At 45.6% G+C, this 26,981-nt stretch overlaps 1 protein-coding gene and 2 non-coding genes across 9 annotated transcripts in view; all 3 read right to left on the reverse strand.

Annotated features, from left to right (window-relative positions):
- Positions 1–211: 211 nt before the first annotated feature.
- Positions 212–26,981, reverse strand: part of LOC120028819 (eukaryotic translation initiation factor 4 gamma 1-like) — a 65,277-nt gene continuing 38,507 nt past the window's right edge. For 4 of the 7 annotated variants that reach the window (XM_038974060.1, XM_038974062.1, XM_038974059.1 and 1 more), the window contains exons 8-31: positions 22,573–22,689; positions 22,309–22,381; positions 21,149–22,048; positions 19,388–19,476; positions 18,956–19,142; positions 18,299–18,432; positions 15,245–15,379; positions 14,718–15,125; positions 14,366–14,512; positions 13,987–14,220; positions 13,764–13,868; positions 11,530–11,835; positions 11,043–11,166; positions 10,828–10,960; positions 8,852–9,099; positions 8,657–8,775; positions 8,254–8,426; positions 7,952–8,077; positions 7,775–7,856; positions 7,512–7,610; positions 6,478–6,621; positions 2,377–2,458; positions 1,914–2,054; positions 212–1,646 (exon numbers count right to left, since the gene is read on the reverse strand). In XM_038974060.1, coding sequence (XP_038829988.1) covers positions 1,462–1,646; positions 1,914–2,054; positions 2,377–2,458; positions 6,478–6,621; positions 7,512–7,610; positions 7,775–7,856; positions 7,952–8,077; positions 8,254–8,426; positions 8,657–8,775; positions 8,852–9,099; positions 10,828–10,960; positions 11,043–11,166; positions 11,530–11,835; positions 13,764–13,868; positions 13,987–14,220; positions 14,366–14,512; positions 14,718–15,125; positions 15,245–15,379; positions 18,299–18,432; positions 18,956–19,142; positions 19,388–19,476; positions 21,149–22,048; positions 22,309–22,381; positions 22,573–22,689 — 4,491 coding nt within the window. In that variant the 3' untranslated portion in view covers positions 212–1,461. The other 3 variants (XM_038974065.1, XM_038974063.1, XM_038974064.1) reach the window with 3 other exon arrangements.
- Positions 14,614–14,667, reverse strand: LOC120029247. Its single transcript, XR_005473574.1, has one exon. It is a non-coding gene; the product is annotated as a small nucleolar RNA SNORD66 (small nucleolar RNA).
- On the reverse strand, positions 19,639–19,764 carry LOC120029246. Its single transcript, XR_005473573.1, has one exon. It is a non-coding gene; the product is annotated as a small nucleolar RNA SNORA17 (small nucleolar RNA).

Here is a 26,981-nt window from a genome sequence, read left to right on the forward strand (position 1 = left end):
AAACACAAATACAATCTCAGTGGTGGAGCTCCTCGTATTATGATTGTGTAAGTCTCAGCCGATGCCCAGTCGGCTTACTCATTCCACAAGACAATTAAGTGCAATAAAGGCTTTCAGTTTCTTTGTATGGGGCAACCAAGTGAGGACATGGTGGGGCAAAACAGTTTGAAATCTTCCCTTCTCTGGATACAACAAAATATATCCCCCCCAGTGTTCTTACTTGCAATGTTCTTTATTATCTTTTCCAGTTTCAGATATGAAAAGGATGCATTCATTTTCTTCATTAAATACTTCATAAAGTAAATCAAAAACATATTTACAAAATATTCAATTAAATTGCAATCAATGAGTTCAGGTGGATAATTACAAGCACCTTCTGCTAACTGAGAGAAAAATATAAATACATAGAACTGCCACTGTTTCTGAAAAAAATAATACATGGCTTGACAATAGCACTTCTTTTTTTGAAAAATAAAAACCAAAACTCCTGAAATGCATTTCCACTAAACGGAAGCAGAAAAGGCCTTAGGATACGTACTGTGAACATTCTCTTTTTGAAATTATTTTTTAAAGTTGATTTCTATATATACCTTTCAAGTTTTAAATTATGATTTTCTCTTTAAAAAAATCCCTATCCTTGCAAGGCCGTTCTCCCTTTCCAAACCCCCCAGTCTAGGAGAAAAGTAAAAGGACAAGGGGGGGGGGTCGGCAGGCATGGCCATAAGGAAGCATTGTGACCCCCAGCAGCAAAAGGTCCTTGTCCAATGCCCCCCACCACCAATCCCCCCCAGTCCCTCGCCACCAATCCCAGGCCTTCCAGAGTCCATAGACATGAAGTTCAAAGGAGTCTCACAAAGACTGACGACTGAAATGTCCAAAGACAGTGAGCTCCAGCATGTCCACTTTTCTTTATACATCTTTTTCTTTTATATAAAAGAAACACTCCAATCAAAAAAAAAGAGCTAATCGCTGACAGAGTCATATAGAATCATACATATGACATGGCCATCATGCCTCATTCAACACAATATATGATGTAATCAAAAATATATATGAGCAGCCTTTATAAGTTCGTCATCTGTTGGGGATTTTGTTTTGCTAAACATCATGAAGTGTTGCTACGGCAACGTGACGCCTTTAAAACAAGGGCTAAAACCTCAAAAAACACTGAAGGAAACAGCCATCCCTACCGCTTGTTGTAAAGCTTATCATTCTCTCGCAATTAGTTTCTCAATTTAGTTCAAAGACATTCGGCAGCGCAAAAGAAAGAAAATAAAAGGTTTGCATGTTTCGATATGTAGTAGAATCTCCCAGCTGATTCTTTCCCTCGCTTTTATTTTATTTTTTAATGCAGAAGGATTTTATTGATTCTATCAGCTCCATGCTCCTGAATCATTATCAACAGCATGTTGTCTTTCCTCCAAATCCTCCCAGAGTTCAGGGGGCACCGGTGAGCAGGTCCTAGCTGTTGTCAGACTCCTCGTCCTCGGCCTCACGGAGCCAGGTAAAGAAGGCAGTGACTGACTTCAGTGCCACACCCTTGCCCTGCATCTCAGCGGGGTCCTTGCTGGACTCCCACTTGTAGAAGGCGTCCTCTTTGATCACATCTTCGTCGTACAGCGTGTCAAAGAACATCCGCAGCAGGTCTACAAGGAAAGAGGAAGAGAGCATGTCAACAATGTAAGAGACAGGATTTCAATACACAATGTACACACAAATAACTCATCTAAGAGACAAATTGGTCAACCACACCCCACGGTCAAATAACCCCTGTGGAAAAAAAGATAAAGGCTAACATTGGGAGACAAACACAGGACAAATCTGAGAGTCTTCATGTAAAAAACTGCCAAAGAGATGTGACACATAGGGAAACAGAGAGGAGCGTGACTGAAGTCATTCTGTATCTCACTCACTGGCAGGCTGCTCCATCTCCACCATGAGGGCCTGCAAGGCGTAGAGAGCCTGCAGCTCCTTCTGCTCATCCTTCAGGTACTTGTGGAGCAGCTTGGCCCTCCGGGTGATCACCTTTGCATCCAACTTGTAAGGGTTCTCACCTGGGGGCAGAGATGGAGGGGTCAAAAACTATCTGCTATTTAAAAAATAATAATATTAGTCCACTATGATTTGCATGTCAGCAGCCATGTTTTCAAGATATTGGACTTTCAAAAGACAAAGTGTCACCGGCCACAACATCACAGTGATGCGTTTGGAGTGATCTGAACCATAATGTGCTGGGTTGGATATATTCTTTCTACATTGTCCTTTCCAGCAACGGTACGGCCCTGCTAAGTTCTGTGAAAAGGGTATTCGAGTGGAGGGTTGTCCTGATACAGTGTTGGATTGAGAGGTGGTAGCAATAAAGATAGGGAAACTCACACAGGATGGCCGACTGGCAGATGGCTGTCATGACTGCTCTGACAAACACGTTGGAGGATATCTGTGTCTCGTCCAGGTTAGCCTAAAGAGGGAAGGCACAGTCACTGTTAACTCGAAATGACACAACGACAAGGTTCCAGTTTAACAAAGTTTACTCAACTATATGAACACACTACAAGGTAGCCATTACACTCCAGGCTAGGTCCAACAACGAACAGCCTTCCAGCGCATGCGCACTCTTGACTGAGTGATAGCCCCGTAATAACAGAAATATAGGGATACTTAAAACATGAACTTAACAATCTCCCCCTTTTCTTTAAAGACAAATAAAACATCAACAACATAATTAAAGGTCCAAGTATTATTCAAGATCCCCATTACAAATGGGTTGTGTTACAGGCTGCCACTTTCCATTACTGAGAGCCTGTAGGAGCGAGAGCCTGTAGGAGCACAAGACCGGATGCTCCCTTTTTAGTCAGACAGTCAGCAAGCTGTTCCTTTGTGGTCGACCACAGAATCCGCTGGATTCTCTGTGCTTGAATAAGTTCCTTGATGCTGCTAATCTCAAAGTCTTTTCTCTGTGACAGACTTGGTTGACTTCACAGCATCAACTAATGAGTAGTTGTCAGTGACACAAACTACAGGTAGGAAGTGCCGTTTTGTCCCACCAGTGATAACCTAGCGAAGCATCACTGAAGACAACTAGTTTCAAAGAGTCATCTTTTCCAACATGCTGAAACTTTAACGTCACTTGTTGTGATTCCAGTTTACGAACAACTTTGTTTGCCTCATGAATGGTTTGTACAGTGGCGTGTTTTGTGTTAGATGCCAAGTTGCAACCATCAAACCAGGTCTACTCTGTCTCGCAGCCCATAAAATTTGTCCCATCTTTGACCTCAATTGACCAGCTTCAATTCCACAGAGGGGAATTCCTTTGTACGGCTCTTGAAGAATCCATGTGGATAGGTTGAAGATTCTTGATATAGCTCTCCTGTTGCATCAGTATTTTTCCATCAACTGTAATAAACTCTATGCCAACATAACAAAAATGATCATGCTCCTCACGGCCAACCTAGAAAACAGCTTTGAGGTGTGGAATCACAGTTGAAGCAAAGGTCTGTGAGCCACCCCAGATAAAGTCATCAACATGACAGGCAAGTACTCCAGTCACATTGCAGTCTTGATCAAGCCAATAGAAGACTGCAGGATCCACTTGTGACATTTTTCCACCTGTATTCAGCATTGTTGCCTTGACTTTGTTGTACCAGTAGAGTGATCCATCTGCCAGTCCATACACACACTTTTTTAGTTTCCACAGTGTTCCTTCACTTTTAGCTTCGGGCGGAGGTCGGATGTGAATGTCCCTTGACAGCTCTGTTCCCTGCAAAAATCCAGATTTGATGTCTATGGAATTAAGTTTCCATTTTTTCTGGCAGATCACTGACATCAGCAATCTGAGTGACTCTGAGGCCCATGTCGGTGAGTCTTTTGGGAGTTCTTTAGCAGCCAGCTCCTCAAAAACTCTAGCCACTAGACGTGCTTTGGGCACTATTCCAGTTAAGGATTCTTTAAGGGTACACACCCACCTTGTTGAGACGCACTTTTGGCCAATGTCTTTGACTTCCTCAAACACTCCATTTTTCCTCCAATTACTGAGCTCATCTAGCTTAGCTGAGTCAAATGACACGTCCTTTGTTTCAAGTACATCATCATTTTGAATGTCATTCTGTTTTTCTCGATTTTCCATTGGTTCAATTCTGATATTATCTACAAGTGGCAGGTCAGCTGACCCTGTTGTACCAGAAAGTGTAGCTGGTTCAGAGTACTGCAAGTTGTACCAGTTCTGGTGTTTTGCTTTTCCTGCTCGTCCAATGACGGTTGCTGTATGTGGAATACCACTTTCTCTGTCCGTGTATTTAACAGGTTGTCCAGTTTTCAGATTGGAACAACCATGTTCTCTTAACACATGTGGCTGTTGAATGTTTTCCTCATTTGAACGCTCAACAGTATTACCTGTGGCATGGTTGAAGGTCTCTGCTCCATTTCCTATGTCAGTTTCGGTGTCCATATCATTGGATGCGACATCTGGTAGGTTTGTGTCTGTTACTGTGTCCTTTTTGTCATTTTCATTAGGAGACTGATTCTCAGCAACAGCCCCTCTATCTTGTTGATCATTTACTTTCCGCAATCTTGAGTGATGCACCCTGACAATCATGCCTCCGTGCCTCACAAATATCACCACACCATCTTGACCAATGACTACTCCCGGTCCTTTCCACTCTTGACAGTCAACTCGTTTGTAGTACACTTTGTCTCCAGACTCGTACTTCTCATCATCATTATTCCCTGAACTGCTGAGTAACTTTTGAAGTCTGTTAACTGTATCATGTCCAAACTGTTTGTAAAGCTTTAACAATACTTTGTGTTTTTCTTTAGTGCTCATGTTCTCTGTGACTGTCAGAATCTTCATGTGCTCTGTGTCAGTCAGAATCTCATTTTTGCATGGACACTGTGTGATGTCTTTGTCTAAAATGTTTACACAATAGTGGCCTGAGGTAGTAAGTTCAAGAGTCACTGGTTGTTTAAACATCACTGCCTTGTCATTTTTTATGTCTAGTACAGCCTCTGCCTTCTTGAGGGAAGCTTTGCTTAATAGTAAGGGGATATCTGTAGGGACCACCTCTGTTTCAATGTGACACTTAGTCTGACCAATTTTTGCTGGTATCTTAACTCTCTTGGTAGAATGGACAATTCTCCCGTCTCCAAATTTGAAAGCTCTGTTGCTTGGTGTGTCAATCATATTTTGTACTTCCTTCATATTTAGTTCACTGACATAGCTATCAAGCCATTTTGCACCACACACTGTCCGTGTACATGCAGTATCAATCACAGCAGATCCTAAGGATTCAACTATAAAAATCTCAGTATCAGAAGCAGATTCATTTGAAAACAGTGTAATGTTACACTGCTCTATCTCTGTGTTTACATTTTCCTCTGTTAGTTTAACTTGTTCATTTTTATGAGGACAGTCTTTAACCCAATGGTAAGTGCTTTGACAAATAGCACATTTCGATCTCCTTCCATATGTGTCCAGTGGATTTGTGCCGGGAAATGGCGCCCTCTTCTGGTTATCTTGAGAACGTGACTTTTTGGCGCCTTTTCTGTGCTGCTCGGTGTAATATGCTGCGTCACTCACTTGCATTCCATCTGTTATTGGCGCGACAGACGTCTTTTCACCAAATATTCTTTTTAGTGCCGACTTCATAGATGCAAAAGTCAGCACAGTACAAGCAGTCAACGCCAACTGTTTCTCCCTACCATCTAGACAAGCAGTGTCTAGCAACTTGAACCCTAACACTGCATCTGGGAGAACCATGTCGTACTTGCGCATTCTATTGTACCTCTGTTCGAAATCAATGATGTAGTCCGCCATTGCAACCGAAATATCTCTCGTAACACTGTCAAAGTTTGAATATGCCTCGTAGGCACGGTCTTTCTCTTCTTTAAGAAATACAGAATCCAGTGCTGTGATCAAAGTTCCCATACCGTCATCCTTGTTCAAATCCTCAACGGATATCTCCAGTGCTGTATCTCTCGCTCTTCCCTCGAGCGATAATACCACCGCAAGTGCTTGCTTTTTCGCGTCCAGATTAGTAACGCGTGTCCAGATTCCCAGTTCATTTTTCCAACTTTCGTACGACCTCTTCTCGTCGAAGCGAGGTGGCACGTTGTAGTTAGAAGCCATCGTCTGCTACCAATGTTAACTCGAAATGACACAACGACAAGGTTCCAGTTTAACAAAGTTTACTCAACTATATGAACACACTACAAGGTAGCCATTACACTCCAGGCTAGGTCCAACAACGAACAGCCTTCCAGCGCATGCGCACTCTTGACTGAGTGATAGCCCCGTAATAACAGAAATATAGGGATACTTAAAACATGAACTTAACAGTCACAACACATATCAGTGGGGTTGAGCAGTGGAATATACAGCAGGGACTAAATATAAGAGTCTATTGGTTAAACTACTGCACAAGGAACCAATAGCAAACCGAAATATTAATTGGGTGATGGGACACTCTCCCACTCACATCATACCTCGACCCAATCGTAGATCCTCTGGTTGTCAGCCCTGTCCTGTATGAGTCTGTCCAGCTGTTTGTTCAGCTCCTCTGAGCTCAGCTCCTTCTTACTGCTCTTCTCTGTCTCATCACCTTCTCCTCCAAGGGTGAACTCCACATTCTGCATTCAGAGGGAACACACAGCAAGAGAGTGAGACTTCCCATCATTACTGTTAAGGGCTTTCCAGACAGGAGGCGGATGGGGCGGAGCAAAGTTAGCCAAAATAGAGCAGATTCCTATTTTCTCCACCTCTGCTGATCGGCTTTCACGTGCACAAGCACCGCAGATCACCACGCCTAGAATAACGTTGCCTGCCTAGCTCCATTGAAAATGAATGGGCAACTCTGCTGCCGCTTCCTGTCTGGAAAGCCCTCAAAGCACTTTGGGAAACTGTGGATGCAAGTAAGACGAACACATTTGATTGATCTAAAAGGTAGACTCAGCCATATGATGTAGATGCAGAAAATAAACAGGACAGTGGGCCAATTTTTCGCAACAACTAAGTGTTAAAGCGTGAGGCTCAACTTCCCAGCTGTTTTGGTCCCCTGGCTGTAATTCCCAGCTGTTTTGATCCCCTGGCTGTAATTCCCAGCTGTTTTGATCCCCTGGCTGTAATTCCCAGCTGTTTTGGTCCCCTGGCTGTAATTCCCAGCTGTTTTGGTCCCCTGGCTGTAATTCCCAGCTGTTTTGGTCCCCTGGCTGTAATTCCCAGCTGTTTTGGTCCCCTGGCTGTAATTCCCATCTGTTTTGGTCCCCTGGCTGTAATTCCCAGCTGTTTTGGTCCCCTGGCTGTAATTCCCAGCTGTTTTGGTCCCCTGGCTGTAAGAGCGTGAAGCGAACAAATGCACATGCACAGTTACTGTGACTATGTGAGAGCGAAGTCATTTTTCTGAGTCTACCTTTAATAATGGACTATTATTTCATATTTGTCTCTCAGTGCAGTTTAAGGTCAATACTAAATGGGGCATCTCCTTTCAATCCCTACAGGGTCATGATCTCTGACCGCTTACCTTTTCTGTCACAAACTTGTTGACGTCCTCGTCCTCAGGCAGAAAGTCTTTCCAGCTAAGCCCCGCCTCCCTCCACATGGTGCCTGCCTTTTTACGGCTCTGAGGTAGACAGATACAAGTGGTTCCATTTAAAACACTTTGGATCCACAAACATGACATTTGCAGTGGATTCAAACATCAAAGGTCATCTAGATGCATGGATGGATAGTTATGAAAACATAAAGCACCATCTCCTTTACAGGTTGGGTAGTGAGAGAACGTACCATTCCTCTGCAGAGTAGGGTGAGGATCTGGACCAGCAGAACTCCAGCCGTCCCCTGAGGAACCAGGGGCTTGGATATCTCCCTGCAGAGTGATAGGTCAATTCTTAATATAGAGGATACTGACTGATTGAATAGAGTTATTATTAGTAGAGGCCTAGAATGAAGCCTGGGACTGACTTGAAGAGCGGTCCCATGGGGATGCCTCCTTCGTGGAGCATAGGGGTGATGAGCTCAGCCAGGTAGAGCCAGATGTGGGGGATGTCTATGGCCATGTCCTCCGCCACCTCCAGTATCTCCTGAAGCCTGTTGACACACACACTCCAAATCAATCCCTCAGATTTGTCAGATAGACTTTATCTTGAAAAGACAAAAAGTAAATATACTAGTGGTCCACTTCCACCCTTTTCACAATTTCAATGTTCCACAAGTCATTGGTATGTAGTGCTGTTCCACAGGTAGAAAACTCTGAGGTGACTGACCCTCTGTAGTACTGCTCTGTGGGCAGGGTGCCTGCCTTGTACAGCTGGTGCAGCAGCAGGCCTGTGCGTTCTCTGGCGATGGGGCTGCGCTCCAGAGTAGACTCCAGACCGCTCCGTACAAACACAAAGAGCAGCTGGGTGCTGTTCATCTCCACTACACACTGCAGCGCCTCCTACAGCGCCGGAGGGGAAACAAACAGGATTAAAAAGGTTAGTTTTACTCCTCTAAAGTAGGGCCGTGTTTCAGTAAAAACAGGTAAAACAGTTTGTTGTATATCATTTACATGGAAAGCCATGTTCAATAACACCATGTGGCCAACTAGCTACAGTATGTATCATTCAACTGTGTGACGTTGATATGTAGGTCTCACCAATGATCTGCATGGGTATAAGTGTGATGTACCTTCATGTCATTGATGTGTAGGTACTCCTCTATGATAGCTGTGGCCTTCTTCTCCAGCTCTTCTTCCGTCAAGGAAGGTTTGGTCTGGGTAGGAGGTGTTGCAGCAGCTTCCCTCTTCACTGTGGCCCAAACAGAGAGAGAATGTCACATACAGAAGTTACTCTCAAAATGTCTGCCTGAGAAAGTTTTTCATACCATTCTCTTTGCTCCTAGCTCGGTCTCTGCTGCCCCGGTCGTCGGTCATGCTGGCTACGCGGCGTATGGGATCAGAAGGGCCGCGGTGCTCCCTCTCTCTGCTGTGCTCCTCCGTCTCCCTGCTAAAGCTCCGCTTGGTGACCGGGTGCCGGTTCCTGTCCCGGTCGTCCCGCCTGTCGAAGCGGTCGTTGCTGCCACGGTCATGACGCTCGAATCTGTCGCTGCCACGGTCCCGGCTCGAGCTGTTCCTGTTTGTGTATAGGGGGGTAGACGCAAAGAGTCAAAAGAAGACCTTGATACATATGAACCAATCATAAACATTCTGCCCTGTGCTAGCCATTTCACATCGGTTACACCAGCCTAATCTCGGGAGTTGATAGGCTTGAATTCATAAACAGCAGAGCTGCTGGCAAAACGCACGAAAGTGCTGTTTGAATGAATGCTTACGAGCCTGCTGGTGCCCACCATCGCTCAGTCAGACTGCTCTATCAAATGATAGACTTAATTATAACATAATAACACACAGAAATACGAGCCTTAGGTCATTAATATGGTCGAATCCGGAAACTATCTCGAAAACAAAACATTTATTCTTTCAGTGAAATACGGAACCGTTCCGTATTTTATCTAACGGTTGGCATCCATCAGTCTAAATATTCCTGTTACATTACACAACCTTCAATGTTATGACATAATTACGTAAAATTCTGGCAAATGAGTTCGCAATGAGCCAGGCGGCCCAAACTGTTGCATATACTCTGACTCTGCGTGCAATGAACGCAAGAGAAGTGACACAATTTCACCTGGTTAATATTGCCTGCTAACCTGGATTTATTTTAGCTAAATATGCAGGTTTAAAAATATATACTTCTGTGTATTGATTTTAAGAACGGCATTGATGTTTATGGTTAGGTACACGTTGGAGCAACAACAGTCCTTTTTCGCGAATGCGCATCGATTATATCCAACGCAGGACACGCTAGATAAACTAGTAATATCATCAATCATGTGTAGTTATAACTAGTGATTATGATTGATTGATTGTTTTTTATAAGATACGTTTAAAGCTAGCTAGCAACTTACCTTGGCTTCTTACTGCATTCGCGTAACAGGCGGGCTCCTCGTGAGGCAGGTGGTTAGAGCGTTGGACTAGTTAACCATAAGGTTGCAATATTGAATCCCTGAGCTGACTGTTAAGTTCATGTTTTAAGTATCCCTATATTTCTGTTATTACGGGGCTATCACTCAGTCAAGAGTGCGCATGCGCAGGAAGTCTAGTCGTTGATGGACCTGGCCTTGAGTGTAATGGCTACCTTGTAGTGTGTTCATATAGTATAGTAAACTTTGTTAAACTGGAACCTTGTCGTTGTGTCACTGACAAGGTAAAAATCTGTCGTTCTGCCCCTGAACAAGGCAGTTAACCCACCGTTAAATATCGGCGTCCAAAATGACCGATTTCCGATTGTTATGAAAACTTGAAATCGGCCCTAATTAAATCGGCCATTCCGATTAATCGCTCGACCTCTAATACACATACATACACACATGTATGTATGTGTATATATATACACATACATACATACATATGTATATATATACACATACATATGTATATATATACACACACACATACATACATATGTATATATACACATACATATGTATATATACATATACATACATATTATATATACACACATACATATGTATATATACATATACATACATATTATATATACACATACGTATATATACATAAGTGTGTGTATATACAATATATGTACATACACACATCTATACATACATATGTATGTGTGTATATACATATATAAGTACATACATATATACGTATGTATGTATGTATATATATATACATATATGTATGTATCTATACATACATATATGTATAAATTCAAACCAGTAACTCTGACACAGATAGAAAGAGATATATAAAGGACAGGTGTAGTCTGATGTACCGGCTCAGTGGTGCTGACCTTAGAGGAACTCTTCTGTCCGAGTCCTGTGAGGGACCTGAGGAGGGCTGCTGTGGCTGCAGGGCTGAGAACCTGTTAAGGGTGCTGGTGGCTGGGCGGCCTCCTGACTCTGGGGCTATGAACACACACACAGTTTGTTTTAAATAGTCTAAGAGTAGATATTTCACAGTGGTGGGTGTATTGGTAAGAGGACTTACTGGCTTCCCCGGCGGGTTTGGCTCCGGTGGTGCCTCCACTGCTGCCCTTGCCCCAACTGCCCCACATGCCCTTACCCCCGAGCTGGGGCGCCAGCAGCTGGTTGTTGAAGTCCAAAGCCCCAGGCTGCAGAAAGAAGGAGAGGTTAGAAACGTTACTGTTGAGGAAAGAAACTAGCAGAATTGTTGGAGGCAAAACATCTTGAGATCTGAGAAATGTAACCTGAAACCTCAGACCTAAGTAAGAAGTTGAGGAGTCAGGAATGGTAGGGCCATAACTCTAAATGAAGGTTAAAGGTTAAGAGGTGTGTGCCAGACTACATAGGGAGTGGGTTTGGGGTTTCAGTTGGGATGATAGAACTTTACAATGGGGTTGAAGGTTAAGGAGGTGGGTGCTAGACTGCAAGTGGAGGGTGTTGGAGTGTTTCAGTCCTAACTGAGTATGGGTCCACGATGTGGCTGAGAATCCACAGCATGATGTATCACTGACCTTAGTGATCTTGCTGAGTCGGCTGGTGTCGATGGGCCTGCTCTTGGTGGAGATGGGAACTGTGTTCCAGCCCTCGTCCTGGGGCTGACTCCTCTGGCCCGCCTGGGGGTGTTGACCCCCGCGGTTCCCCTGATCTCTTCCTCCTCCACCACCACCACCACGTCCTCCACCTCCTCCTCGGGTGTTCTGGTTGAGGAGTTGCTGCTGCACCTTGAGAACCTCCCTGTGCTCCTCCAGCTCTGCCTCCTTGTGGATCTGGTCTATGGTCTTGGGGCCCTGCTCTCCTCTCCTGGGGACCCACGTATTCTGGGAGGGGGAGTCAGTACAGTAATATACTTTAACTGAGGATTGGAGTTGAAAAAGTCTGGCGTACTCTTGACACTCCATATCTCTTTGAGGCATAAGTCCCTTAGTCAATATATTAAGAGATCAATGGGTCACTTGACAACTAGGCTATAGAAAGAGAGATGTCTTGCCCTACCTTGACACCGCTGTCAGCTTTTCCAGAGAAAGGAAACAAACTAGAGTGCCGTTTACTGGGAAAACAGGGGCCAGTGTGCTGACTAAGTGCAGCTGGTCAGCTCTTATGAAACATACCAACTGCTGCTTTGGTAACAGCTTTGGTAAGACAATTACTGGGACTGGAACCATAAAGATCCTATAACTCATTTTGTGGTGAACATGTTGGAACCCTGTCTGAACATGGGTTCCAACACACAGACCTACATGGCCTGTTGTTCAGGGATCAGACAGTGGGAGGACATCACAGCACTGCTCTCAACATACTGCAAGTCACAGACTAACAGACAAACACATTGATGCTCTGCAGGCATTTCTCCAGACAGGTCCCTGGAGACTAAACTAGTTAAAGTAGAACAGTCCAGCATTGATGTTTTCCAGTAAACTGCATTATGGGAAACCTCAGACACACACAGCTAATAGCACGGTACAAATACATGCACATCTAGACCTTAGAGGCCTAGGCTACAGATCGTTATTAACATACCTGTATGTCCTTAGTAACTAGTCGTTTTCAAACGAAGACAGACATGTGAGTTTGTGAACCCCAAAGCCTAGTGAATGAGTCCTAGGCATTATGTTTGGACTGTATAGCGTATATACACTCACACCAGGGTATTAGGAAATATCCACAGGATGGTTTTTCCTAATACTGTCAATACCACTGAAACTATTTATTTTAAGTTCTTTAATTAATTTGAATATTTGTAGCTACTTTTTAAGTAAATGCCTGCAGTGCAATTTAGAAGATCATAATGTAATGAGGAGATCAGTATTAAGCTTACATGTAGTCCTGGGAGTAACTGCAGCCCACGCCAGGTGAACTAGTTGCAGTAGGGAATTCACAACTAAATGTTTGCCAGCTAGATATCTTATAACTATTAAGTTAACTGTCTAAAATGTGCTAAATTCTCTGCAGTTGTGCATTTGGTTTGCTAACTTAGTGCCAAGTTATCTAGCTAAGTGGTTAGCTTCTTGCAATCAAGCTCCTCTTGTTAACAGTAGAGAATCCATTCCTGGATCAAGAGCTAATATTTGTTTTGCGCGATCAGCAAACTGTGTAGCATTTTTGAGTTACTTGTATAACTGAGTGGGATGTCTTTCCTGCAAAGTGTGCCAGAGACTGTATAAATGGTTTGCATGCGTTCGTTAGATTTCACATGTACTTGTTAGCGTTGCTAACCTTGGGATTGAAAATAGCCCTCCTGGTGTTCAGTGCAGGTATTAACGAATATTCCGGTATGGCACAATGTCGGTATGAAGGTAGGACAATCTGGATACTGCCCAAGCCTACTAGGTATGGATAAGTAGTTTATGTGAACATCAAGGGACACATATCCATTTAGAAGGGTGGTAAACATCTAGGTGGTGAATGACATGGAGAGGAGGGAGGGGTTACAGTAGATTGGAGAGATGGGATTGGCTGCGGGGATGCAGACTGACACGCATGCATGCATAGAGAGGGCTTGTAAAGTAAGTGAGACTAGAGGTCCGAGGTGATTTGGGGTCATGGATAAGTTCAGAGGTGATGTGGGGTTAGGGGAGACTATTCTGTCTATGGTAGTTTGACCCATAGTATTTACTGATAAGCTTGGATACATACCAACCACAGGACAAGGGTCAGTCAGTTTAGATATAGATGACCAAACGATTTAGGTGAGGGGGCTGAAGCATTCCCCAGACACTGGTGGGTGATGTGTGTGACGAGGTATTACCCTCCTGAGGTCCAGTACGTCCTGCAGCATGAAGCGGATTCTGGACGATGTCTTCTTCTCCTTGATGATCTTGTCCATCTGGACAAAGTACTGGTCCATACGAGGCTACAGAAGGAAAGACAGGCAGGTTAGTGTGTAAATCTATGTTTCTTAGAAATCATTTGATGTAAGTGTTCTAAAGGATGCAGGGGTGTGTGTGTGTGTAACACTGGTTCAGTGTTACCTTCGCCTTTTCAAAGTCCAGGTCCTTCCCTATAGTTGACAAGAGTCTACAGAGGCACTCTAGTGACTCCTCATCATGGTTCTTCAGCAGCTTGACGATGCAGTCGTGCATGATGGCCTCCGTCAGCATCTTGAGCTTGAACAGCTCACCGATGAACTTTATGTTGCCTAGCGACCGCCGCCGTGCCATGTTTTTGGCCTCCTCCAACTCCGCCTTCAGGCGATCCTTCTCCTCCTTCAGACAGGAAGTGATGTAACAGAGGGAGAGGAAGCAGAGGGAGGAATAGCAGATAGATTGTCAGCTAACTCCCACAGAAACCAAAACCAATTCAAAAAGTGTGAGAGACATTTGAATTGATCACTCAGAGCCCAGCTCGTACCACGGCTGCAGCGTCCAGCTCTTTTTGCTTTTTCTCAAAGATGACATCATCGTCCTTGTCCTTCTCAAACTCCTTCTGACAGCGGTTCAGAAGCAGCTTGCGGAAATTCACAGTGACTTCCGGCTTGTCTGTAGTGGGGACTTTGAGCTGACGAGAGGAACAGAAAAAACAAGCATTTAGGCCACGGTTGGAGAGCTTTGCAGACGTCACAAAGCATGAGAGTTAACGTGATGAGTGTAGTGGCACCACTCCACAAGTCAGCGGCCCAGACACATGGCACAGAACGGAGGTCATCACCGGAACAAGACCAGCACACTAGCCGTACACATACACACCCTTCAGAGTCACTCACCCCCATAAGGCAGCGGCACATGTTGGCGTAGGCCACAGAGAAGTTGGGTTCAGAAATGGCTTTCTCAAAGATCAGATCTATCACTCCCTTCAGCCTCTCCTCCGTATCGATGGTCAGCTCCTTGACCTGCTTCATCAGCTGTTGGAACATCTGAGGGGTCAGCTTGTTCAGGATACTACGGACCCTCTTAAACAGCTCCTGGGTCTTGGCCTGTTCTGGGTCGTCGCTCTCCTCCTCAGGAGCAGCTTGCCCACTGGCAGCCTTCTTGACAGCGGGCTTCCAGGCATCCTCAGCCTTGTTGAGCTTCACGTCGTCCGTCAGAGACGAAGAGATGTTGATGATCCTCCTGGGCTCCTTACGCTGGCCCTGCTGGGAGCGACGCGGTCCTCCACCACCCATACCAGAGGGCTGGAGGAGAGGAGGGAAGGAAAAGAAATGCAGTCCACATTGTTTTAATATCGTCCCTGAATTTCAGAATCAGAGTGTAGTCTGAGAAGATTGAGAGCTAGTTTCCCATGCTAACTCACTGGTCCTCCTCTGTGTCCACCCCCCCCCCCCATTCCAGGTCTGCCCAGGTTGGCAAATGAGGGCGTGAAGTCAGTGCCCATGTTCATCCCCGGCAAACGGCTGGGGTCCAACTGGCGGAGAGGGGCCTTATTCGCCTAGAGAGAAAGAAGTAGTACCAGGAAGAGAGAGGGAGAAGTAGTACCAGGAAGAGAGAGGGAGAAGTAGTACCAGGAGTAGAGAGAGAGATAAGTAGTACCAGGAGTAGAGAGAGAGAGAAGTAGTACCAGGAGTAGAGAGAGAGAGAAGTAGTACCAGGAGTAGAGAGAGAGAGAAGTAGTACCAGGAGTAGAGAGAGAGAGAAGTAGTACCAGGAGTAGAGAGAGAGAGAAGTAGTACCAGGAGTAGAGAGAGAGAGAAGTAGTACCAGGAGTAGAGAGAGAGAGAAGTAGTACCAGGAAGAAAGAGGGAGAAGTAGTACCAGGAGTAGAGAGAGAGAAGTAGTACCAGGAAGAAAGAGGGAGAAGTAGTACCAGGAAGAGAGAGAGATAAGTAGTACCAGGAGTAGAGAGAGAGATAAGTAGTACCAGGAGTAGAGAGAGAGAGAAGTAGTACCAGGAAGAAAGAGGGAGAAGTAGTACCAGGAGTAGAGAGAGAAGTAGTACCAGGAGTAGAGAGAGAGAGAGAAGTAGTACCAGGAGTAGAGAGAGAGAGAGAAGTAGTACCAGGAGTAGAGAGAGAGAGAGAAGTAGTACCAGGAGTAGAGAGAGAGAGAGAAGTAGTACCAGGAGTAGAGAGAGAGAGAAGTAGTACCAGGAGTAGAGAGAGAGAGAAGTAGTACCAGGAGTAGAGAGAGAGAGAAGTAGTACCAGGAGTAGAGAGAGAGAGAAGTAGTACCAGGAGTAGAGAGAGAGAGAAGTAGTACCAGGAGTAGAGAGAGAAGTAGTACCAGGAAGAAAGAGGGAGAAGTAGTACCAGGAGTAGAGAGAGAGAAGTAGTACCAGGAAGAAAGAGGGAGAAGTAGTACCAGGAGTAGAGAGAGAGAAGTAGTACCAGGAAGAAAGAGGGAGAAGTAGTACCAGGAGTAGAGAGAGAGAAGTAGTACCAGGAGTAGAGAGAGAGAGAAGTAGTACCAGGAGTAGAGAGAGAGAAGTAGTACCAGGAAGAAAGAGGGAGAAGTAGTATCAGGAGTAGAGAGAGAGAGAAGTAGTACCAGGAGTAGAGAGAGAGAGAAGTAGTACCAGGAGTAGAGAGAGAGAAGTAGTACCAGGAGTAGAGAGAGAGAGAAGTAGTACCAGGAAGAAAGAGGGAGAAGTAGTACCAGGAGTAGAGAGAGAGAAGTAGTACCAGGAGTAGAGAGAGAGAAGTAGTACCAGGAAGAAAGAGGGAGAAGTAGTACCAGGAAGAAAGAGGGAGAAGTTGTACCAGGAGTAGAGAGAGAGAGAAGTTGTACCAGGAGTAGAGAGAGAGAGAAGTAGTACCAGGAAGAAAGAGGGAGAAGTAGTACCAGGAGTAGAGAGGGAGAAGTAGTACCAGGAGTAGAGAGGGAGAAGTAGTACCAGGAGTAGAGAGAGAGAAGTAGTACCAGGAGTAGAGAGAGAGAAGTAGTACCAGGAGTAGAGAGAGAGAAGTAGTACCAGGAGTAGAGAGAGAGAAGTAGTACCAGGAGTAGAGAGAGAGAAGTAGTACCAGGAGTAGAGAGAGAGAAGTAGTACCAGGAGTAGAGAGAGAGAAGTAGTACCAGGAGTAGAGAGAGAGAAGTAGTACCAGGAAGAGAGAGCGAGAAGTAGTACCAGGAAGAAAGAGAGAGAAGTAGTACCAGGAAGAAAGAGGGAGAAGTAGTACCAGGAAGAAAGAGGGAGAAGTAGTACCAGGAGTAGAGATTGAGAAGTAGTACCAGGAAGAAAGAGGGAGAAGTAGTACCAGGAGTAGAGAGAGAGAGAAGTAGTACCAGGAGTAGAGAGAGAGAGAAGTAGTACCAGGAAGAAAGAGGGAGAAGTATTACCAGGAGTAGAGAGAGAAGTAGTACCAGGAGTAGAGAGAGAGAGAAGTAGTACCAGGAGTAGAGAGAGAGAGAAGTAGTACCAGGAGTAGAGAGAGAGAGAAGTAGTACCAGGAGTAGAGAGAGAGAGAAGTAGTACCAGGAGTAGAGAGAGAGAGAAGTAGTACCAGGAAGAAAGAGGGAGAAGTAGTACCAGGAAGAAAGAGGGAGAAGTAGTACCAGGAGTAGAGAGAGAGAAGTAGTACCAGGAAGAAAGAGGGAGAAGTAGTACCAGGAGTAGAGAGAGAAGTAGTACCAGGAAGAAAGAGGGAGAAGTAGTACCAGGAGTAGAGAGAGAGAAGTAGTACCAGGAAGAAAGAGGGAGAAGTAGTACCAGGAGTAGAGAGAGAGAAGTAGTACCAGGAAGAAAGAGGGAGAAGTAGTACCAGGAGTAGAGAGAGAGAAGTAGTACCAGGAAGAAAGAGGGAGAAGTAGTACCAGGAGTAGAGAGAGAGAGAAGTAGTACCAGGAGTAGAGAGAGAGAAGTAGTACCAGGAAGAAAGAGGGAGAAGTAGTACCAGGAGTAGAGAGAGAGAGAAGTAGTACCAGGAAGAAAGAGGGAGAAGTAGTACCAGGAAGAAAGAGGGAGAAGTAGTACCAGGAGTAGAGAGGGAGAAGTAGTACCAGGAAAAGAGAGCGAGAAGTAGTACCAGGAGTAGAGAGAGAGAAGTAGTACCAGGAGTAGAGAGAGAGAAGTAGTACCAGGAGTAGAGAGAGAGAAGTAGTACCAGGAGTAGAGAGAGAGAAGTAGTACCAGGAGTAGAGAGAGAGAAGTAGTACCAGGAAGAGAGAGCGAGAAGTAGTACCAGGAAGAAAGAGAGAGAAGTAGTACCAGGAAGAAAGAGGGAGAAGTAGTACCAGGAGTAGAGATTGAGAAGTAGTACCAGGAAGAGAGAGCGAGAATGATGGATACAAAGAAAGACAAAATAAATAACTGGTGAATAAAGTGGTCCATCTGAAGAAAAAATAAATACAATTATCGAATGGAGTGTGCAGTGGTTACTCCAGTCCAGCAGGGGACAGAGTTGTACTGTACCTTGTCCAGCACCACATCACTGATCTGAGGCAGGCCCTCAGGCTTGGACATGGCAGCACTGATGAACTGGAAGCCCAGCAGGAAGTCCCTGTCATACCTCTTCTTCTCCTCTGGGTCTATAGGCCTACATAGTTCTGGAGGAGAGGAGGAACAAGGAATTATAGAGGAATCACATTATATGTGAGTTTTCATCAGTATAGTTTAGGTTGGTAGAGTTGGGGTATTTAGTCTGGCATCCGAACTGAGTATCGCTCAGTTTCACTAATGTTTCACTTTAAAAAAAAAACAACATACATTGATGTCAAATGGGACTTTAGGACCCATGCTCTGACAAAGCATTTCCAAAAAAGTGAAACTTTGCATCCTCTTGACTGACAGTAAAGGTAGACCCTGTGAGATCAGGTGTAGAGAATAACGTTTCTAAGTATATAAATGTTACACAGCCTCTTAGGGCCTAGGTTCAGAACCCACTCTCTTCTTAGGGCCAAGGTTCAGAACCCACTCTCTTCTTAGGGCCAAGGGTCAGAACCCACTCTCTTCTTAGGGCCAAGGGTCAGAACCCACTCTCTTCTTAGGGCCAAGGGTCAGAACCCACTCTCTTCTTAGGGCCAAGGTTCAGAACCCACCCTCTGCTTAGGGCCAAGGTTCAAAACCCACCCTCTTTGTACTGGTACTTCAGATCCCCGGGCTTGGGTTCAATGTTCTCTGCATCCAGTTTGTCCTCCTTCTCCTCCCACGTCTCATCCACCTCTGCGACGGCAGGGGTGGCGGCTGGGCGGGGCTCCTCGGTGTCAGAGGCAGAAGTGGGTGTGGCCTGCTCTGGCGGGCTCTGCACTACCTGCTCCTGGAGAGGGGGAGAGAAGAGAAGGGGGTGCGAGAGCGAGCGCGAGAGCGAGCGGCAGAGGAGGAGAGAGAGCGGGCGAGACAGACAGGGGGGAGACAGATGGGAGGAGAGACCGAGGGGAAAAGAGAGGGGGGGTAGAGGAAAGAGTATGAGTCTATAAAACAAGGCATTCTTAAAACTTTGATATGACATGGCGTGGGTGGTGTATTTGATATGAATGGAGTAGGTAGTTTGTGTGAACGGACCTCCTTAAAGGCATCCAGGAGGTCTCCAACAGCCTCCTTCCTGTTCAGATGCTTCATCTTCCTCTTCTTCTTAGGCACAGAAACAGCAGCTACAAGCAGAACACCACCAACACAGTCAGACTAAACCTCTATGGACTGACACTCAATACCAATCCAACACTAGCACCCAAACCCTAGCACTCAAACTCAGAAATCAAGGTGGAGCGGTTACCACATTGACACCTATCCAAAGCTTTATTTTTATGGCTTTCTGTTGGCGCTATTATCATTCCAAGTACCCACTATTCTGTGTCCTCGGCGTAGACATAACCCTGTCACTCTGCCCCTCATGACACATGCTCGACAGACAGTCAGACTGCAACGCCTCAAGGGGCAGATCCTCCTAGCCAATGTCTTATCTTCACAAAGTGCCAAGGGGTAGGGTTAGGAAGTAAGAGAGACAATGTGGTTGAATGACAGACAGATGGATCTAGATCAGTGGTTCCCAAACTTTTTAAATGCCCCTACCCCTTCAAACATTCAACCTCCAGCTGCGTACCCCCTCAGGTACCAGGGTCAGCACACTCTCAAATTGTGTTTTTTGCCATCATTGTAAATAAACCTGCCACACACACACTATACGATACATTTAATAAACATAAGAATGACTGAGTTTTTGTCACAACCCGGCTCATGGGAAGTGACAAAGAGCTCTTATAGAACCAGGGCACAAATAATAATAATCAATAATTTTGCTCTTTATTTAACCATCTTACATATAAAACCTTATTTGTTCATCGAAAATTGTGAATAACTCACCACAGGATAATGACGGGTATTTGAAAGGGTGAAGGGTGTGCTTGAAAGGATGCACATAACTCTGCAATGTTGGGTTGTAATTGGAGTCTCAGGCTTAAATAATTTTCCACACACAGTTTGTGCCTGTATTTAGTTTTCATGCTAGTGAGGGCCGAGAATCCACTCTCACATAGGTACGTGGTTGCAAAGGGCATCAGTGTCTTAACAGCACAATTTGCCAAGGCAGGATACTCAGAAATCTGGCAGTGGCTTCTGATTAAATTACATTTTCAGAGAATTTCGATGAGGCTCTCTTGTTCAGTGGACTGGATGCAGGGCATGAAAGGGAAAACAAATCCAGTTGTTTGTGTCATCCATTTCATGAAAGTACCTGCGTAATTGCGCACCCAACTCACTCAGGTGCTTCACTATATCACATTTGACATTGTCACTGTAGTGTCCAAAACATCTATCAAGCTGTCAGGCATTCCCTTGGCAGCAAGAGCCTCTCGGTGGATGCTGCAGTGTACCCAAGTGGCGCTGGGAGCAACTGCTTGCACGGGCGTTACCACTCCACTATGTCTCCCTGTCATGGCTTTTGCACCATCAGGACAGATACCAACATGAGCAGCAGCTACGTTTGGCTACATACAGACCGTTAGTGGAATTCCCACGAGAGAGTAACGGTTAATGTGATTGGATGTTAATTATTTGACTAGGCTACCTGTATTTGACATGATATTTTGCTTAACACTAGATGGTTTAATTTTATTTTTTGCAGTGAAACGAGAGAAAAAACCAAACCCAAATGTATAGCCCCGTTGGAAAATATAAATGGACTGTTTGAAAATGTGAAATAAATAAATAAATTGTAATCACATTTTTATTTGGTGTCCCCCTGACGGCATTGCCCCAGTTTGGGAATACCTGATCTAGATAGAGAAAAAGAAAGGGAGAAACAGTGAGAGTCAGACTGATACTGACCTTGCATAGAATTCGCCCCGGGTGGGGTGGTGCGCTGTGATGGTGGAGAGTCCATCTCGTCTTCCATTTGGTGAGGGGTTACCTCTGTAGTACTAGCAGTCTCAGCTAGGACCACGGGGGCAACGGTCGCCTGGACAACGGGGTCGCGCGTGACCATGGCGGCGACAGACGCGGGTGCCTCCCTCTGTAATGGGGTCACCTCAGGCTCAGCGATGGGGCTGAGGTCACACTCAGACGACTCTGCAGAAACCTTCTCAGGGTCCTGGGGGCTAGGGAGCGGCAGGCCGTTGGGCAGCCGGAGCTCCTCTGGCTGGGCGATGGGAGACTCCAGCGGGGGTTTTGCTGCCTGGGGAGAGGGCATGGTGATGGACAGGGCTGCTGGCTCCTCCTCTGGGAGTGGCTGGGTGGCAGACACACCGTTAGTGCTGCTGCTAGGGTTGGTCACTGGAGCAAGGGAAGGCTCAGGTTTAGATGATGTAGTCACTGCTCTAGCCTCCGTCACCTCTTTAATCTCCTCTTTCTTCTTCTTCACCTCCTCCCACGTCTCCTTGGCGGCTGAGGGCTGCTCCTCGGCTGCAGGAGTGGGGCGGGGTTCAGGCAGGGGTGCAGGGTAAGCAGGCACTTTAGGGGCAGATAGGGCTGGAGCAGCGGCCGGGGCTGGTGCATCCATCATGTCTGCAATGGGACTAGTTGAGGGTGGGGGGGTACCAGGGGCAGTAGTGTGGAGGGTGGTAGTTACCCGCGGGGGTGTGGGTAGGTCCTGGGGTAAGGAAGGAGATTTACAGTCCGTGTCTGGGAGTTTGACCTCTGTAGGGGCAGGGGCAGTCTTGACCAGTTCAGAGGTTTTAGACAGGGCTGGGGGGCCAGTGATGAGTGTGGCTGCAGGTTTCCCTCTGTCATCTGACGAGGAAAAGAGATGCTTGAGGATGTGGTCGATAGTACAATACTAATGTTAAAATTTACCCTTGTCATTTGATAATTACCCACTTATTATCAATCCGTTATTAGATGGTCAAAATGCATGGGACCTTTCCAACGGAGCATTTTGTCTGTGTGATTTATTCAAATTCACAAAAAATGACTTCTATATACAGGATGTGAACCAATGAGAGACGGCCAGCTACATCCTTCAAGATCACCTGACCCCTCAGCCAACTCACCTGGTCTGACCACGACAGGTGTCACGTTTTCACCGTTGGCCTGGGCAACGGCTGGGCCCTCTGATCCAGATGACTAAAGGAGGGACAGAACAACACCCAAACATTAGGGAACGCGAGTGAACACAACCATATGACAGCCTTTTGACAGGTTAGAAACAATGGATGGGCAGACATTTTGTTTTCATATTGGACAGATACGTGACTGTATAGTAGCTAAAGGTGTGTAAAGGGATGATGGTTGGTGACGAGGGTACGGTAGCTCACCTCTGAAGAGTCGTCGCTCATCTGTGGGGGTGTGGGGGTGGTGCCACTGCGAGTGCCCCCTGACATAATCTCCTCAGTGATGTCTTTACCACCCTGGTTAGGGTCTCGTATTATGATCTGTAGAGAGGACACAAGACAACAGTGAGGGATACAAGAATAACAATATAGAAAAAAGGAGCGAGAGAATGCGTGAAAGCCTTAAAAAAAAACTTGTTATTTGCTCTAGGTTCATTCACTTTCTAAAGGAGAGGGAGAGCAAAAAAGAAAGAGCGAGAATAAAGGAGACAGAGGGGGAGGAGAAAGCTAAAGATAAGAGCTGTCACAACTAACTGCTTTCTATGATGCTAGGCCCTGTTTCCAAAAATCTTGTGTTGTACAGTAGGGCTGTGGCCTAGCAGCGTCTTGTCATTCAGCAGAGCTACATTTCTCCCATACTGACACAAGAAACAGCAGCCCCACAACAGTTATGCAGCCTGACAAACACATTTCTACATGGACTGCTGCCTTGTTTTAGTCAATTCTTACCCAACAACATTTGACAAACTCAACTTCAGCCAAGTGAACAAAATTTTCAATGCATTTTCTTTGCTCTCGCCATATGATCACTCAAACTACACCAAGAAAACTAGACAAATTTGATGTTACTTAAAAGCACATCGTACAGTACTCCTTCAAACATCTGAAAAACGGATTACTCACAAGGCGTGCCCTTACACAGAGCCACATGTTTTCTATCACAAACTCTCCTCTCTCTCTGTCACACACTTAGAGTTGTTAGCAACAGGCGTGAGCCAGCACATTCCCCCGCTGGTAGAGTCATTTACCTGGCACACGGACAGGCTCCAGAGTCCTTAGCAGGCCTCTCTCATCCTGGGGCCGGAGTTGAGCTTTCGGCCTGGGAACACGCACGTAGCCTACTCCCTCAACAACTCAGTGAGCAGAGCCAACAGGGCAGAGCCTCGTTCCCAGCTCGCACACACACGTACAGAACGAGCGAGAGAAGCCAGAGTGACTGGCCTTGTGGAGCTGCAGCACTGGAATGCAAGCGCCCCCGCCCACCGAACTACAGAGTCAAAGGGGGCCAAAGAGAGGGGGGGAGAGGGATTCCAGAAAAAAATATTTATATATAAAAAAATATAAAACTCAGCCAATAAGATCAGGGTAGTGCCAAAAAATGTATAAATACAAAATAAATGTTTCCTATCTCAGCTGCTTTTCTGTCATTCTGTGCACACTCCTAAATATTTCAGCCTCTTCCTGGGGGAGAGGGAGGGGCAGTGGATGGAAGAGGGGAGACGGGTAATGCCACAGAAGCAGCAGCAAAGCCAGCGAGAGAGAGAAGGGGAGGAGATAGGTCAGCCATTGTGCTTCCGGCTCAGAGGGGGAGGAGAATGGAAGCCACGTGGAGCTGAGCTATGTGCTGACATGTCCTTTAACTCCCCCTTCCTCTACCCAGAGACCAGAGAGAGAGCAGGGGAGGGAAAAAAATACAGGCCAATGCACTGCTTGAAGGCAGTTGTTAACAAAATAAAAAAATGGATACAATTACAAGACAGCTACGACTAAGTAGTCTGCTTAGCGCGGCTGAAAAACAGCTTCACACTTCATACTCTTCTGCCAGAATACCGGCAGGCATTTTTGAAACCATATAGAAAGACACAGCGTGACTCAGACAGACTGGCTGAAGCATGACTCACTGCGGGGCGTGTCTCTGCAGCGCTTCCTCTCCAGTCCCCCGTCTACCTCCTAGTGGGACTGGGAGAGTCTCTGAAGGACCTTGAGCAGCGTGGGACAGGACAGCTTTGCCGGCCAAAGTCCGCCACAGCAACCACAGCCAGCTGCATGCTCCCACAGCCAGTGATAAAGCAGCCAGGCCCACCGTACCATACAGAGCACAGATACACTGGAGACGAGTCCACCATACTGAACACAGATACTCAATTGGATAAACCTAGCACATCGTAGAAAACAGACGCGCTGCAGACTAGATCAGTCTACCATAGAGCACAGTCAAACCTGATCAGCCAGGTCCACTTTAGTCAGATCAGCACAGGGACTAATCAGTTCAGTCCAACAGAGTGCAGTAGAACAAAAGGCAAACTTGATCAGTAGTCTGCCATTGAGGTACTAAGAAACCAGCCCAGCCAAGTCCACCATAGACAGTAGGACTAGGAATTGCCAGGGACCTCACAATACAATATTATGACAATACTTAGGTACCGATACAATACGAATTGCGATTCTCACGATTATATATACAGTCGTGGCCAAAAGTTGAGAATGACACAAATATAAATTTCCACAAAGCCTGCTGCCTCAGTTTGTATGACGGCAATTTGCATATATCCCAGAATGTTATGAAGATTGCAATTAATTGCAATTCATCTGATCAATGTCTTTCTTTGCCATTCAAATGAACTGAACCCCCCAAAAACCTATCCACTGCATTTCAGCCCTGCCACAAAAGGACCAGCTGACATCATGTCAGTGATTCTCTCGTTAACACAGGTGTGAGTGTTGACTATGACAAGGCTGGAGATTACTCTGTCATGCTGATTGAGTTCGAATAACAGACTAGAAGCTTCAAAAGGAGGGTGGTGCTTGGAATCATTGTTCTTCCTCTGTAAACCATGGTTACCTGCAAGGAAACACGTGCCGTCATCATTGCTTTGCACAAAAAGGGCTTCACAGGCAAGGATATTGCTGCCAGTAAGATTGCACCTAAATCAACCATTTATCGGATCATCAGGAACTTCAAGGAGAGCGGTTCAATTGTTGTGAAGAAGGCTTCAGGGCGCCCAAGAAAGTCCAGCAAGCGCCAGGACCGTCTCCTAAAGTTGATTCAGCTGCGGGATCGGGGCACCACCAGTACAGAGCTTGCTCAGGAATGGCAGCAGGCAGGTGTGAGTGCATCTGCACGCACAGTGAGGCGAAGAATTTTGGAGGATGGCCTGGTGTCAAGAAGGGCAGCAAAGAAGCCACTTCTCTCTAGGAAAACATCAGGGACAGACTGATATTCTGCAAAAGGTACAGGGATTGGACTGTTGAGGACTGGGGTAAAGTCATTTTCTCTGATGAATCCCCTTTCCAATTGTTTGGGGCATCCGGAAAAAAGCATGTCCGGAGAGTTGAGCGCTACCATCAGTCCTGTGTCATGCCAAAAGTAAAGCATCCTGAGACCATTCATGTGTGGGGTTAGTTCTCAGCCAAGGGAGTGGGCTCACTCACAATTTTGCCTAAGAACACAGCCATGAATAAAGAATGGTACCAACACATCCTCCGAGAGCAACTTCTCCCAACCATCCAGGAACAGTTTGGTGACGAACAATGCCTTTAATAGCATGATGGAGTACCTTGCCAAAAGGCAAAAGTGATAACTAAGTGGCTCGGCGAACAAAACATCTATATTTTGGGCCCATGGCCAGGAAACTCCCCAAACCTTAATCCCATTGAGAACGTGTGGTCAATCCTCAAGAGACAGGTGGACAAACAAAACCCCACAAATTCTGACAAACTCCAAGCATTGATTATGCAAGACTGGGCTGCCATCAGTCAGGATGTGGCCCAGAAGTTAATTGACAGCATGCGAGGGCGGATTGCAGAGGTCTTGAAAAAGAAGGGTCAGCACGGCAAATATTGACTCTCTGCATCAACTTCATGTAATTGTCAATCAAAGCCTTTGACACTTATGAAATGCTTGTAGTTATACTTCAGAATTCCATAGTAACATCTGACAAAAATATCTAAAGACACTGAGGCAGCAGACTTTATGAAAATTAATATTTGTGTCATTCTCAAAACTTTTGGCCACGACTATGTGTGTGTACATACACATGTGTATATATATATATATATATATATATATATATATATATATATATTCAATACTACGATTTCATGTTTCAAACATATTGCTCACTACACAATGTGTAGAAAACACCAGGAACACCTGCTCATACAATGAATCCAGCGACCAGGTGAAAGCTATGATCTCTTATTGATGTCACCTGTTAAATCGATTTCCATTAGTGTAGATGAAGGGGAGGAGACAGGTTAACCTGTACTGCTCTGGCGTTCCGCTAGCGGAACTCCTCCCACATTCCACTGAAAAGGCAGAGCGCGAAATTCAAAATATATTTTTTTGAAATATTTAACTTTCACACATTAACAAGTCCAATACAGCAAATGAAAGGTACACATCTTGTGAATCCAGCCAACATGTCCGATTTTTAAAATGTTTTACAGCGAAAACAGCACGTATATTTATGTTAGCTCACCACCAAATACAAAAAAGGACAGACATTTTTCACAGCACAGGTAGCATGCACAAAGCCAACCTAACTAACCAAGAACCAACCAAACTAACCAAGAAACAACTTCATCAGATGACAGTCTTATAACATGTTATT

The sequence above is a fragment of the Salvelinus namaycush genome, chromosome 34 (genome assembly GCF_016432855.1).
Source record: "Salvelinus namaycush isolate Seneca chromosome 34, SaNama_1.0, whole genome shotgun sequence".
In the NCBI taxonomy this organism is placed as follows: Eukaryota; Metazoa; Chordata; class Actinopteri; order Salmoniformes; family Salmonidae; genus Salvelinus; species Salvelinus namaycush.